At 36.5% G+C, this 16,176-nt stretch overlaps 1 protein-coding gene across 1 annotated transcript in view; it reads left to right on the top strand.

Annotated features, from left to right (window-relative positions):
- The window catches only part of LOC150090433 (uncharacterized), a 562,729-nt gene that overhangs the window by 265,023 nt on the left and 281,530 nt on the right, over positions 1 to 16,176 (top strand). Inside the window, exons 85-87 of the mRNA XM_090389881.1 lie at positions 1,700 to 1,854; positions 2,486 to 2,629; positions 8,289 to 8,439. Coding sequence (XP_090246007.1) covers positions 1,700 to 1,854; positions 2,486 to 2,629; positions 8,289 to 8,439 — 450 coding nt within the window. The remainder of the gene's footprint in view (positions 1 to 1,699; positions 1,855 to 2,485; positions 2,630 to 8,288; positions 8,440 to 16,176) is intronic.

Below are 16,176 nucleotides of genomic sequence, written 5' to 3'. Positions count from 1 at the left end.
TCAACTACCTGTGAGGACAACTTGTTCCAGCTGTCAGCTACTCACTGACTAAAAGAAAACTTCCTACAATCTAATCTAAACCCCAAGCCCTGTAATTTGAATTTATGACTCATAAATTCAAATATTTGTATCATCTGCAAACTTAGTCTTAATGTCTAAGTGTGCAGATGATACAAAGGTTGGCAGGGTGATTAATGACAATCATCAGGGTGAGCTATTGCAATAAGACCTAAGAAAATTGGGTAGAGATGGGCTGAGAAATGGAAGTTGAAGTTTTACATTGTCAAATGCAAGGTACTGCACATGGGTAGCAGTAATCCCAGAGTAACTTATGAACTGTGTGGTACTACACTCAGGGTAGTGGAGAATGAAAAAGACCTGGGGGTTATTGTGCAGTCAGACATGAAATTCTCTGAGTTGTTGTTGTTGTTATTTGGTTTTTAGGAGCATTAGCAACTAAGGCCATATTGCTCTGGGGATATGCGGTGGTGATTCCCTGACCTTTCCGCATCCTCCGTATTTGGTGGCTCATGGGCTTGAATCCTGGTCTAATCAAGAAGCATGTGCTATGCACTGCTGCTCCTGCCCACCTGGCTATGGAGGCACCAATTCTCTGAGAATGCAGACATGCTGCCAGGACAACTCATGGCATTTTGTCAATGATATTCAGAAACTTTGCTAGCAGGAATAAGGAAGTGATTATCCCTTTGTATAAGGCCATGGTTTAGCTGCATCTTGAGTACTGTATACAGGTCTGTAGGCTTCACTTTAGGAAGGGAAACCAGGTTGCCGAAGGGAACAAAGGGTCCTCTTACCTAGAAAGGCTTCAGTTCTGCAAGTTGCAGCATCTCGAGACCAAGCACCTGCAGGGTGATCTGATTGAGGTGTTTAAAGCCTTGACTAGATTGAGTAAGCTGAATGTTAATGGTGTTCTTCTACTTGCTGAGGCTGCACACATGAGGGGTCATAAATTCAAGTTCAGGATGGATGGTTGCAGGATAGATGTGCAGAAGTTTGCCTTCAGCTAATGGGTGGTTGATTGTTGGAACAGGCTTGTATCTGTTGTGGAAGTGGATATCTTGAATAAATTCAAGGGAGATCTAGACAAAATCTTGGAGGGTACAGATGGGTGAATGTGTAGAGTTTTTTGTTGTTGTTGTTGTTGTTTTTGGCTGATGTTATATAAGCTTGCTTTCTTACATCATTTGACATTACTACTACTACATTGATTTATTAAGCATTCAATGAAAATTTCAAGATAGAAGTCATAATGCAAGACATTATTTCCAAATTTTTTGTAGATTAATAAATTCTAGTTAACATTTTAAAAGTTAAAATTTTTCTAGTTAAAATTTTTCCATAGTTTTATACATGCATAAAAAAAAGTATGCCTTTTGTATCCCATATTAGAAATACCCTTCATAAATAGTTAATTGAATAAGATATTTTTAAGCTTTTTAAAAGCATACTAATTAAAGCAAGTGTGCTTTAAAAGCATACTAATTAAATCTCCCTAAAATCATACTAATTAAAGGTAGAATAGAAACTATGAGTCATATATGATATCAATCTTAATAAATACTTCAGAAATGCTTATTATTACCTTTATTGAAATCTAAAAACTGTTATGGTGCCTATATAATCAGTATATAGGGCATCTGTTTTTTCCCCTACCTAATCATATATTTATCTAAATTAGTGTGTTTAGAACCAATGGGACTGGAGAATGGATTATTATTAGATGCTCAGTTAACAGATTCCACCTCCTATGACATTCATCATTCTGCTTCTGAAGCTCGTCTTGGAGGGAATAGCTGGATGCCAGTAGTTTCAGACGATCAGCAATATTTACAGGTGGGAAATCAATTTCGTATGTAAAATTATTATGGTATACTTTTTTGGTATATAGTATTATTTTTTTATAAAGAATACAATAATAACTGTCAAGGCAACTAACAATGCCTTGAATTTTCTGAGGTAGAAGGTAAATCAATTACCAAACAGTAATAGATTTATGTTTTAGTTAGACTATTTGTATAAAATGATATCGATAATTCAGGTTGAATTGTTTATGCATTGTCTTTAAGAATGATGCAGAAAGCTGTAAAGCTTTGGCTTAACACCACCAGAGACAAACTTTTAGCCCAAGCTTTGTGGCTGAAAGCCAGCATTTTTTACCAAGTGGATGAAAGTATCCTTGAGATGGAAATTGATTGCAGAGATATATGCAGTTTTCAAATATGACTACATTAGTTCAATTTAGAACTTATTGTTTAATATAATGATATAAAATAAGTGAGCAGTAATCCTGCATGAACTTTTAGAACTAGCTATACCTTGCAAATATTACAAAATTTGTGAAAATTGATTCACTACAAATGAATTCAATATTTCTTGAATTTTAAAGAAATATTGTTGCTAATGAAATGTTTTAAAAGTTCATGCAGGATTACTGCTCACTTATATATATTTAATTTCTTAACAGATTGACTTCAGGGAACCTCGAAATCTTACAGCAGTAATTACCAAAGGTAGGCAAAATGTCCCACAGTGGGTCACAGCCTTTATAGTTTCATACAGTAATGATGAAGAAACCTGGAATCTTGTGAAAGAAGAGGATGAAGACAAGGTTAGTATTTTAATGTTTATTGATCTGTAACCTCAGCTTAATTGTAAAATTATGTATGTCTCAATAAAAAATTGAGAATAAATCTGCTACCTATGCAAATTATAAGGAATTCCATTATTGGTATGTAATTCTTAGGTGGTTGGCTAAAATCAAATATGCAGTGTGACTGTTATATAAATGCTGGGCAAAAAAATTAGTCACAATGATGACCAGCTTATCCTTTAGCATGAATCACTTCATGAATTCTCATTGGTAGGGATTCAACTAGACTGCTTAAATAGTTTATATCAATATTTTTACCATTTTTACCATTCTGAAAACAATTAAGCCTATAATTCATTCAGATTTTATGGATGCTGTTATTGTGTTTTCACTTTCTATTCAAGATAGTCTGATATGTTCTCTATAAGATTAAAATGTAGACTTGGCTACCTTTTTAAATGCCTTACCATTCCTTTGTGTTCCTTATGCCAATTTAAAGCAGTACAGGTCTTGGAAACAGGACAGTTATCATCTTGGAATACTTGTTGCTCAAACATTTAGCAAAAGGTCTAATCTGATCATAGGGGAAGTCTTGCCTGACCAATTTGATTGGATACTATGATGCAGTCACAAAAGAACTGGATGCAGGGAATAACTTTGATATTATATACTTGGATCTTAGAAAGGCTTTTGATACTGTTGCACATGGAAGACTGCTGCACAAATTGGAGCAGTGTGGCATTGGAGGCAAATTGCTGCTATGGATAAGGGGGTGGTTGAGGGGGAGAAGGCAGAGAGTGGTAATCAATGGACACTGCTCATCGTGGACTAAGTTATTAGTGGAGTCCCTCAGGGTTCAGTATTTGGTCCATTATTGTTTTCTGTATTTATAAATGATATCGATGATGGTATATCAAGCTTAATGTCCAAGTTGGCAGGGTTGTCAAGGACACTACTGACACTATGCTACTGCAACAGGATCTGGAAAGGTTGAGCAGATGGGCTGAGAGGTGGCCAATGAAGTTTAACATTGATAAATGTAAAGTACTACATATGGGAAACAGCAACCCCAGAGCAACGTATCAACTCTGTGGTACTACACTGACAGTGGTAGAGAATGAAAGGGACCTGGGGGTGGTTGTGCAGGCAGATATGAAGTTTTCTGAGCAGTGCAGACGGGCTACGAGAGTAGCTCATGGTGTATTGTCGATGATATATAGGAATTTTTCTAGCAGGGATACGGAGGTGATTATTCCATTGTATAAGGCAATGGTCAGGCCACACCTAGAGTACTGTATACATGTCTGGAGGCCTCATTTCAAGAAGGATGTAGAGATGCTGGAACGAGTACAGAGAAGGGCAACAAGATTAGTGAATGGAACAAAGGGGTGCTCTTACGAAGAAAGGCTTAAGTTTTGCAAATTACAGTGTCTGGAGACTAGGCACCGGCAAGGTGATCTGATAGAGGTGTATAAAGCCTTGAATGGTTTGAGCATGCTCAATGCTGATGGGATTCTTCTTCTTGCTCAGAATAATCACCTGAGAGGGCATAAATTCAAATTGAGAAAAGACAGATGTAGGATAGACATGAGGAAATTTGCCTTTAGCCAGCGGGTGGGTGGTTGGTGGAATAGATTTCCATCCCTTGTCGTGGAAGTTGATAGCCTAAATAAGTTTAAGGCTCAGTTGGACAGGTATTTCGAACGAACAGAGGGGTGAAGTGGAAGTGGTCATTTTTTATTTATTTATTTATTTATTATTTTTTTTTTTTGGCTGATGCTGCATAAGCTTGCTTTCTTGCATCAAATGCCTCTACTAATGCTAATGCTAATGCTAATTTAGAATATTTTCATAGCCAGCCTGATTCTTTCTTATTAGTATTTCAAATAGAGGACCCAGTTCATAATAATTAAAACATGCCTAAAACATCACTGATTGACTGCCAGCTTGTACAACACCTTACACAAACCTGGATGAAAAACCTTCATTGCTTCTCCTGTATACTTAGTGCCTGGCATCATTACAGTAGGCAAAAATTTAGATTTGTCAGACCAGCTTTCCAATCATCAACAGTCCAATTTTTATGCCTTTTAACCTATATTAACACTTTTGTTGCTACCTGAATGTGAGAGAACTTGATCAAAGTGTAATAATTTTCAGAATGATTTTAAAAAATTAACATAACACCATCCCCAGAATTCCGAAAATTTGTACATAGTGGTTGAATATTAAAAGTTTTGAATACATTGCTAAAAGCAAACACTTACTTTTGTGCTGAGTTGTAAATTAGAACAAATCTTAAAATTTTATAAAAAGTTTATTCATGTACTTCATAAACTAGCATCAACACAAGAAAAAAACAAGCAAAACTGTGTGCCATGTCTATAAACAAACACCAAGTATTGCTGCAAAGCATCCAGTCAGTGTACCAATGCTGAGTAGTTGTTAATTTCATGTGCCTTTACATTTGCAGCACTCGTTAGTTGACTGCTTAAGAATGACTGCTCATATGCATTGCAGCACACTGCTTGGGTGCATTTTGAATGCATTTATGCATTGCAGCACAAACTGCCATTTTATGCATATATGCATAAAATGGCACTGGGAGTTTGCCTTTAATAAAATGCCTTTACATTTTCAGCACTCATTAGTTGACTGCTTAAGAATGACTGCTCATATGCATTGCAGCACACTGCTTGGGTGCATTTTGAATGCATTTATGCATTGCAGCACAAACTCCTAGTGCCATTTTATGCATATATGCATTGAGGCAGCAAACATGTTAAGAGGGCTTTTGAATGCACAGCTGTTAACATTGGTCTTTTTAAGGGGACCTTACTCCTGTTATCCATATTGTTCAGTCCTCCTTACAGTGTTCTCTTAGAAATTGGCTAATGAGGTCTTTGGTTAACTGTGTGCAGCAGTTCTTGCCTTGTTTGAAATAAATTTTTCATTTACTTGATGCAATATTCATTGCCAATCATGAACACAGCACCAACTTTTGACCACAACTCTGCCGCTGATTTCTGATTGATTTTGATTGGCACAAATCCATAAAAACTCTCAATATTACTGTTCTTTTTTAAACATCAGTAAATTCAGCAACTTCTTTTATATAATGTCCTTTAGAATTTTAGACCAAGGTTTTCATGGTGGAAACCCTTTCTTCTTCAGTCACAACTGGTGTAACTCTAAATAGAGAAAATTGGCTAACCTTATATTCTAATTTCACTGCTTTAAACAAACAAGCATAGAAGATACAAGTAACTAATTTTTTGTTTGGTGTCTGTACATTATAATACTACTTAAATTGTCCATATTTATGATTCATATGATATGAATAACTTGGAGGGTACTCTAACCCAAGAACATTCAGGAATTACTTTCACCCATCCCTTCCCCATTCTTCTCTTTCCTCTCTCTCTCTCTCTCTCTCTCTCTCTCTCTCTCTCTCTCTCACTACTACTACTACTCTTTCCACTATCTGTCTTCTTTCCTTCTTACCTTTTCTTCTCTTTCCTTCTTACCTTTTCTTCTCTTTCCTTCTTACCTTTTCTTCTCTTCCCTCCCTCACCTCTCCTTCTGTTTCCTGACATACACATTCCATCATCTCATGTCATCTCATTTATATTCACTGCCGTAATGTAACTTACGACTGGATATTATTGACTGGATTTGGTTCTTTAACTATCGGACCCTTCCCAAGGGTCTTAAGATGCTCAAAGGTATCATCACAAAATATGTGCTGTTCCAAGTAGTGCTATTTTTTTGCAATTGGTGGATTGAAATTTTATCTGACCTATGATGTTCTAGGCCTTTTGGAATAGCCCTAAGAGCTTCAATAACTGTGGGCACTACTGTTGTTTTTCTTTCCTAGAGTCATTCCATTTCGATCTGCAGGTCTTTATATTTTGTTATCTTTTCCAGCTGTTAATGTTCAACTCTGCTCTCTCCAGGTATAAGGTATAAGGTATGTTCGTGTCGGACGGCACCTGGGATTTCTCCCATCTCCACGTGTGTTTCGCTGTATCGAGGACAGTACACTGTCAAGCCAGAGATTTGAAAGTGCGTGGGCCGTGTCTGTGCAGTGTGATATGTTATGCCCATTGTTTATCTGGCTTATTGGCCGCCAGACCCCTAGTGGGACCCGACATTGCCCATACCCTGCCACGTGGAGGCTAGCCGGGTGTATCCAGTATCACAACAAATTGCTCTGGCAGGTCCTGCCACCTAGTTTCCTGGGATTTCAGTGGCTAGGACCTATTAAAAAAAAAAAAAAAAAAAATTGCGTTTGACAGCAATCCCATTAATGCTTAATGGGATTGCTGTTAGGAAATCGCTGGTTGGGGTTGAACGCTAAAGAGATGTGTTAAAGGCCAAATAGGTTGGGAAAAATTTTGATGTTATAAAATTTAGACATGTGAGGCTATACACTAGCTAATAGTGTTAGTTGTCTTAGAGATTTACATGAAACCGGTAGAATTTAGACGGTGATTATAATTTGGCGGCATTGTTAAGGGGCTCTCTCCAGGTACTGTGATATTGATTATCCCATTACTTTTTATTGACTTTTATCCAATTACCCGATTAACTTTTATCCAATTACCCGATTAACTTTTTATTATTATTATTAGCAGTAGTAGTAGTGGCATATGATGCAAAGAAATAAGATTATAAAGCATCAGCCAAAAAAAACAAAAAAAATCCATTCCACATCACTTGTTCCTCCCCTCCAATAATTTATCTAGTTCTTCCTTGAATTTATTCAAACTGCCCACCTCTACAATACTAGGTGGAAGTTTGTTCCAATAGTCAACTAACCACCTGCTGGCTGAAGGCAAATCTCTTCACATCTATTTTGCAGCCATCCTTCACTCAATTTGAATTTATGTCCCCCTCATGTGTGTAGTCTGGCAAGAAGAAGAATGCCATCAGCACTGAGCTTGCTAGTTCCCTTCAAAGCCTTAAAAACTTCAATCAGACCATCTTGCAGGTGCATGCCTAGTCTGAAGACACTGCAATTTGCAGAACTGAAGTCTGTCTTCATAAGACCACCCATTCATTCCCTTCAACAATCTCATTGCCTTTTCTGCACCCGTTTCAGCAGATTCACATCCTTCTTAAAACGAGCCATTCAGACCTGTATGCAGTTCTCAAGATGCAGCCTAACCATTGCCTTATATAACAGGATAATTACTTCTTTCTCCCTGTTGTCAAAGTTCCTGTAAATCACAGAAAAAACTCTACGAGCTGTCCTGGCAGCCTATCTGCATTGCTCAGAGAACTTCATATCTGACTACACAATTTCTCCGAGGTCATTTTTATTTTCCACTGCCCTGAGCATAGTACCACACAATTGGTACATTAATTTGAGTTTACTACTACCCATATGCAGTACCTTGAATATTTTTCAGTTCATAAAGGCACCATATAGATGCCAAAAGCTCTGTGTTTTTTAGAGTTTATTATTTCTGTTTTTAGCACTTTTAACTTAATATATTTTAATATATTTGCGTAATAATATATTTTAATATATTTACGTAAAATATATTTGTACGATGATATATTTTAAAGTCTCTGGTCTGTGTAGGCAAGAATTATTCACATACAAATTATGCCATCTAGTATCATATTCAAAATGCACATAAGAATGTATTCTTGTTTGTTCTTCATATAGGTCTTTCCTGGAAACTATGATAGTACCAGTGAGGTAACAAATTACTTCCCCCAGACAATAAGAGCTCGGTACCTTCGTTTGAAGCCTGTCAGTTGGAATAACTGGATTAGTATGCAAGTCGAGGTGCTAGGTTGCTACCATCCCTATCCCAGTATGTTCTTTCACTTTTTTTAATTATATTTTTACATTTTAAAGAAATGAGAACTCTTTGAGAACATGCATAGCATTCTAGTAGAATCTTTATACTCTTCAAGTAATGTAACTGTAGCCATTCTTTGTAAGATATATACAAAAATTCCATCTTTGATATGAAAATTTGATTAAGCAATTAAAGAATCTATATCAGACATTTCAAATGCTGTAGCCAAGGAATACCGGAGAATTTGCATGATAAATGATTGCTAAGTAAATATTTTTGTTGGCCAAGAAACCCTGCCCCATTTATGTATAAACATATATACATCTATTTTACAAACCTCATATTAGATATATATATATATATATATATATATATACAGCAGGCCCTCGTTATAATGCGGTTCGCTGTAGGCTGATTCACTATAATGCTGTTTTTATATTATAACCCATATCTCACTCTAACACTGTCACAACTCACTATAACGCTCTTTTACCAGCATACAGATTGAATTTTTGGCATGTTTAACCAAAACATTTCATCTGATGTAGTCAATAGCTTGAAAATGAATAGCAAAGTTTCCCATGCTGACTTACAAAATTTTCCCATGCTCAGTGAAATTTTCTCTCACGCTAATTTAATTGCACCCTGGTGACTTGTTATGTAGTTCCAAGTTCAACATTTTAATAAAATTATTAAGTATATTGCTTGTAATATTTGCATTATATGCTTTTATCCGAAGTCTAGTCATCACTTGGTACAGTGTTAGACATCGTTAGTTTACCTGAACATTGTATCATAATTAATGCAATGCAGTTACATTTTCGAATATTAATAATAGCGGATAAAAATTAAAAAGGAACAATGTCCAGATGCGGTACGAAGCCTACTAAGGTAAGAAAAATACCGAATTTGAAAATTAAATTATATGTTTTGAAGCAAATCAATTCCGTTCAACGACAAGTGGATGTGTGCAATAATTTAGGACTGGCAGGTTCCACTGTAAGAACAATTATAAAAAATTAATTTTAGCAGCAGGAAAGACAGCTGTCCCACTGCAAGCAACTAGGCCGGCTATTATAATTGAAATGGAGAGACTTCTAAATAATTTTATTGAAGGTAATATCCAATGCACAATTCCGTTAAGTTAAATATTATTAAAGAAAAAGTAATTAGCCTATATGATGATCTGAAGAAAGCTCACCTTTAAAAAAAATAAAGTAAAATGTGGAACCCTTTAAAGCTAGTAAGGGCTGGTAAGATAGATTTAAAATACAGGGAGAAGCCGCAAGTGCAGATCGAAAAGGAGCCGAAACTTTCAAAAAAGAACTTCTATTGGTTGACTTTATTGTTAGGTGGTAACGCTGCGGAGATTTTAAAGTAAAATACCTTTTAGTTTACTAGGAAGACGGCCAAAGTACAACCCAAAATCAACCAAAGTTACAAAAACTCGACAGTCCAGGTCCATCGGACTAATAAATTCATGATTTTAAGTTTAATTTTGATATGTAATGTAGTTACTTACCACATAATTATATACTTATGTAATGGAGAATATTTTATATGTACAAATTTTTAATATTAAATATTTTAACCGACATTTGTGCATCTTTTCGCTACCACTTATTATTGATTAGGAAATATCCTATGGCATAGACTGCGACTCACAAATACATATGTTACATTACGGGAATACGGCACTCGCTTAGCACTGATTCACTTAGCACTCCCTGTTTTTCGGGAACGAATTATCAGCGTTAAGAGGGGGGTCACCTGTACATATATAATTCTACCCATGTGTTCATGGGTAGAAGTTACACGACATAGGCCATTTGTAAGGAAATGGGACAGTTGTAGATTAGCTGCAGTTTTGTAAGTGTATATAAATGGGAGATTTATTTTTCTGGAAGAAGAAGTGTAAATGCTGCAAGCATTCTGAGCTGTGTTCACAATGAAAGATCAGCACTTTTGGATAAAGGTTGTACTTGCACAGGAGCAAATCACAATTGAATATTTCCTACCACAATCTCATCTAACAAAAGTTCAAACAAGCTGAATATTGTAAATATATATGGAAGCTATTCCATGAGCTAACATTGTATCATGTAGAGAAATATTTGAGGTTGAAGTTTGCAGATGATGCAAAAGTTAGCAGGCTGGTTAATGACAGTAATCAGGGTAAGCTGCTGCAACAAGATCTAAACAAATTAGGCAAATGGGCTGAGAAATTGCAGTTGAAGTTTAAGATTGATAAATGCAAGGTACTGCATGTGTGTAGCATTAATCACAGATTAATGTACCAACTGTATGCTGCTACATTCAGGGTAGCGGAAAATGAAAAAGATCTGGGGACAATTGTCCAGTCAGATATAAAGTTTGCTGAGCAGTTCAAGCATGCTGCCCAGCCAGCTCATGGGGTTTTATTGATGATATACAGGAACTTTGCTAGCAGGGACAAGAAAGTAGTTATCCCCATTGTATAAGGCAGTAGTTAGTCTGCATCTTGAGTACTACATACAGGTTTGGAGGCCTTATTTTAGGAAGGATATAGATTCTGGAGAATGGGGTGCAGAGAAAGGCAACAAGATTATAATAGTAATAGTATTTGCCATATATTGCGTGGAAGCCACAGGCTTTTGCTGCACTGGCAAAAAAAAAAAAAACATGTAGATAAGAAAATACAAATTATATGTTTCCTTCCTCATACAGGTAATTATCCAGTTGACCTTTGAATCTGTTCAAACAGTCAGCCTCAGCTACCTGCAAGGGCAACTTGTTCCAGCAATCAATGACTCACTGGCTAAATGAAAACTTCCTACAATCTAATCTAAACCTTGATCCCTGTAATTTGAATTTATGGCCTCTAGTTCTGGAATTCTTTATAACAGCGAAAATTCCACTTTATTCATTTTACTAATCCCTCTCAGTGTCTTATAAACCTCAATCTAGTCACCTCTGAGGTGCTCAGTTGCCAAACTCTATAGCCCACATAATTCGAATCTTTTCTCCTATGGTCATCCTTTTCTGATCTCACCATTCAAGTTGCTCATCTTTGCACCCTTTCAAGAAGCTCATACCTTTTTTTCAGATGAGGTTTCCGTACTTGAACACAGTATTCCAAATGTGGACTTACAATTGCCTTATATAATGGGATTATGGCCTCCCTATCTCTACAGGATAATGTTCAAAAAATCATCGATAGGACATCATGGGTTTTCCTGGCTGCCTGTTTGCACCATTCAGAAAACTTCATATCTGCCTGTATCATAGATTTCTTTTTTTCTCTACAGTTTTTAATTCAACCCCCACAAAGTGTATAATTTATTTTGGGGTCGGTCTTCTCCAAATGTATGACCTTGCATTTTGCTGCATTAAAACTTAGCTACCTTTTGTGACCATTCGTGAAGTCTATTCAGGTCATCCTGAAGGCACACTATTTGGCATTGATCATTAAAGACTGTGCCATTCTTTACATCATCTGCAAATTTTGACATCATGCCTTCTATCCCTTTGTCTATGTAATTTATGAAAATGAGAAACAACAGTGATTCAAGAACTGATCCTTGAGGGACCCCCACTCTGGACATTTCACCAATCTGAAAAATATCCATTAATCACAACCTTCTGTCTTCTGCTCTGCAGCCACCCAGAAATTCAACTTATAATCTTACCAATAATCCCAACCTGGTGAAGGTTAGTGAAGGAACAAATGAGTGGTCTTACCAAGAAAGGCTTCAGTTCTGTAAATTGCAGCATCTTGAGACTAGGCACCTGCGAGGTGATCTGATTGAGAATTTTAAGGCTTCAAATGGATTGAGCAAGCTCAATGCTGATGACACTCTACCTCTTGTTCAGACTACACATATGATGGAACATAAATTAAAATTGAGGAAGAATTATTGCAGGATCGATGTGTTCTCCTTCTGCCAGTGGGTGATTGATTGTTGGAACAACTTCCATCTGGTGTTGTGGAAGTGGGTAGTTTGAATAAATCAAGGAAACTAGACAAATTATTGGAGGGATTGGACAATAGTGGGAGGCTTTTTTTTTTTTGTTTTTGTCTGATGAAGCTTGCTTGCTTGCACAATATGCCACTAATAATAATATGACAAAAGTACTGTGACTAATATTAGTAGTTCTATTATTAGCATGCCCAAATGATGCAAGGAAGCTAGGCTTTTGTTGCATCCACTGGGAAAAAAAATAATAAATACTCTTTTCCCATTTTTCTTTTCTTGGAAGAAGGAATTCATTAAATATTAGTTGAATTATTGGATTCCTCCTGAAGTTTCCTGAAACTCCCAATCTCAGGAATTCTTGAAGTCAATTTATTCTAGTAGTCAAAGCATTTGTTAACCAAAGGCATGCTTCCTGACATTCAGTCTATTGATATGCCTTTCAGTTTATATTTTTCATACTCTCTGGTTCTTTTATTTCCTACCAGCAATATTATTCCACCCTTGTTCGTTTTATACATCCCCTTTAGGGCCTTACACATTTCTATCCGATCTTCTCCTATCAGATGCCTAGTTTCCAGTCTTTGCAAATCACATCTTTGGAATCTTTCCCAGAATCCTCATAGGCATCTTTCCCATAATTTTTGCTCATAGGCATCTTTCTTGGAATATTTCCTCCTTATTAGTATATGATCATCCTCCTTTCAACCCATTCTAAAAGTGCAATGTGTTTTATTTTATTTTTGATGTGAAAACATGTATGGCGGCACTAGAGTAAAATCGATTGGTAACAAACTTTTCTTATGGTAACGGAAATGATGAAATTGATTGGTAACAAAATTATTTTACAGAAATAACACAATTGACGTCACTTCCTATTAGGTGACTGTTAGATTTTAAATGATGCAAATGATCGACACTTCCTAAATGGCATTAACAATGCTAACTCAGTCACTAATGTTGGTTTGGTAGGGTAAGTAGTTGATTGGGTAGATTAAGTTCATACTAAGATACAGAAATGATGTCACTTCCTAAATGATGCTAACTCAGTCATTAATGTTGATTTGGTAATATTACTACCTGCTACTTACTCTACATTAGTAATGTTGATTACTAATGTAGAGTAAGCAGCAGGTAATAATATTGTGCAAGAATAAAAGCTTCGAAGTCATTGAAGAAGCCTCTTGTGTCGAAAAGGAACGAGTTCAAGTCATGGAGAATGAAAAAAATGCAAACTTTAATAAAATCTGCGTCTCGAGGTTTTGATCAACATCAACTTTCTAAGTAGCGTAAATAAGTAAGTTTTGATCAAACCATTTAAAAATTTAAACGGTTTGATCAAAAGATGCCTATGAGCAAAAATTATGGGAAAGATGCCTATGAGCAAAAATTATGGGAAAGGTTCCAAAGATGTGATTTGCAAAGACTGAAATAAGAGAAGATTGGATAGAAATGGTTTTGATTCAAGAATGCCATTTAGGAAGTGACATTATTTGTGTCATTTAAAATCTAACAGCCATCTAATAAGAAGTGATGTCAGTTGCATCATTTCCATAAAAAAATTTCGTGAGATGAAATTTCTCACTTTGTATGATGAACACGAACAAGTTATTTTAGAACATCATAAAAATTATAAATCTGATTTAGATATTCACAAAACTATGGAGATCTGTCGTGAAATATACCATACTGACATAGTATTAGCAATGGCCACATGGCGCAAGGAAGCCTATGGCTTATGCTGCACCAGCCCAAAAAAAAAAAAAATTTTTAAATAATAAAATAATAATAATAAGAAGAAAAAAAAATAAATAAAAATAATAATTAATAAATAAGAGAAAAGGAAATGGACAACCTAAGCATTTCCCTCCTCCCATAGGTAATTATCCAGCAGACCTTTGAATTTCCCCAAATTGTCAGCCTCTACCACTCATGTAAGTAACTTTTTCCAGTAATTTATAACTCGCTGGCTAAAATAAAACTTCCCACAATCCAGTCAAAGCATCTCCCCCACGTAACTTGAAATTGTGGTACCTAGTTCTAGAATCTTTTATAACCCTGAAAATTTTGTCCTCATTCATTTTTCTTATGCCTCTCAGAGTCTTAAACACCTCAATCAAGTCTCCTCTAAGGTGGCCAGTTTCCAAGCTCTGCAACCCACATATTCGAATTCTTTCCTCATATGGATGCCCTTTTGCCGATCTCACCAGGCGGGTTACCTGTCTCTGGACGCTTTTAAGAAGCACACTGTCTTTCTTTAGGTGTTGATCTCCATCCCTGAAGAGAGTGTTCCAAGTGTGGTCTAACAATAGCCTTATATAATGGGATTATGACATCCTTATTTATCTCTACTAGCAATTGTTCAATAAATAGGACACCATGAGCCTTCCTAGCAACCTGTGTCTACAATGCTCAGAGAACTTTAAAGTCTGACCATATCGTAACCCCCCAAGTCCCTTTCCTCCACTACCAGGTTTAGATCAACTCCGCCAAATGTATACGTTATTTTGGAGTTACTGTTCCCCAGGTACAATACCTTACACTTTGCTTGATTAAAGCATAGCTGCTATTTTTCTGACCATCCCTGAAGTCTATCTAGGTCATTCTAAAGAAGCTCTGCTTGGCGGCGATCATTAACTACTCTACCAATCTTTACATCATTTACAAATTTAGACATCACACCCTCTATCCGTTCATTGATGTCATTTATGAAAATCAAAAACAACAGTGGTCCTATTTGCTGATGCTATCGAGGCAGTATTAGGTGGGTCAGAAAACTGCTAGCTTGGGGGGAGACAAAGACCAATAGATTGACAGTAGCCACTGGCAGAGGTGAAAGAGATTCTTGCACTGCTTCTATTAGAATGAGCAGAAGCCTGAAAAACAAGATGCATGATATTTCAGAGACTGCTGGGAGTCATTGCAGTACAAGTAAACACATGGGTTGTGTTAGGGTAGCTAAGAATAGAAACAGGTGCAGGTATACTTGCGTGTACACCAATGCTAGGAGTTTAGTAAATAAATTTGATGAATTTGAGGTATTGCTCAAAACATTAAAGGCAGATATTTTTGGGATATCAGAGACGTGGTGTCACACAGATATAAGGGATGCAGAACTGCAATTTGGGGAGTACAACGTCTACAGAAAGGATAGACAGGATAGGAAGGGGGGAGGGGTTATGCTATTAGTTAAGAAACACATAAAATCCAAGGAAGTGAAGCCAGTCGACATCGCTGGACAGTGCAGTGTTGAGTCAGTTTGGTGTGACATAAGCATTTGGAGATCAAAATTGAGAGTAGGAGTGTGCTATAGGCCTAATGACTCTGATGAGTATAATAAGAAACTGTACAGGGAAATAGAGTGGGCCAGTAAATCAGAGAGTCTTATAATGGGAGATTTTAATTTCCCGGATATTGACTGGAATTTGGGGGCTGGTCACTCACACACTAGCAGGGCTTTTGTGGATTTATTGGATGATTGTTTTCTACATCAGCATGTTCGGGAGGCAACTAGAGGGAGTAATACTCTTGATTTGATTATCAGCAGTGATTCTTCATGCATTAAGAATCTGCAGATAAATGAACCACTAGGTGGCAGTGATCACAGTGTGCTGAAGTGGGATTTACTCAAAGAGGTAACTACCATTAGTGGTAAAGGGAAGGGTTATTGCTTCCGTAAAGGCGACTACGATCGACTGAGACAGTATTTAAATTCTATACAGTGGGACCAACTGATGATGTTACCAACAGCAAATTCAAAATGGGAAGCATTCAAAGAACTTATCTTGGAAGCTAC

Source organism: Mastigoproctus giganteus, chromosome 2, assembly GCF_048544385.1.
Source record: "Mastigoproctus giganteus isolate SK-2022 chromosome 2, ASM4854438v1, whole genome shotgun sequence".
In the NCBI taxonomy this organism is placed as follows: domain Eukaryota; kingdom Metazoa; phylum Arthropoda; class Arachnida; order Uropygi; family Thelyphonidae; genus Mastigoproctus; species Mastigoproctus giganteus.
The sequence above is the reverse complement of the archived record's forward strand: the minus strand, read 5'-3'. Positions and strand labels throughout refer to the sequence as shown.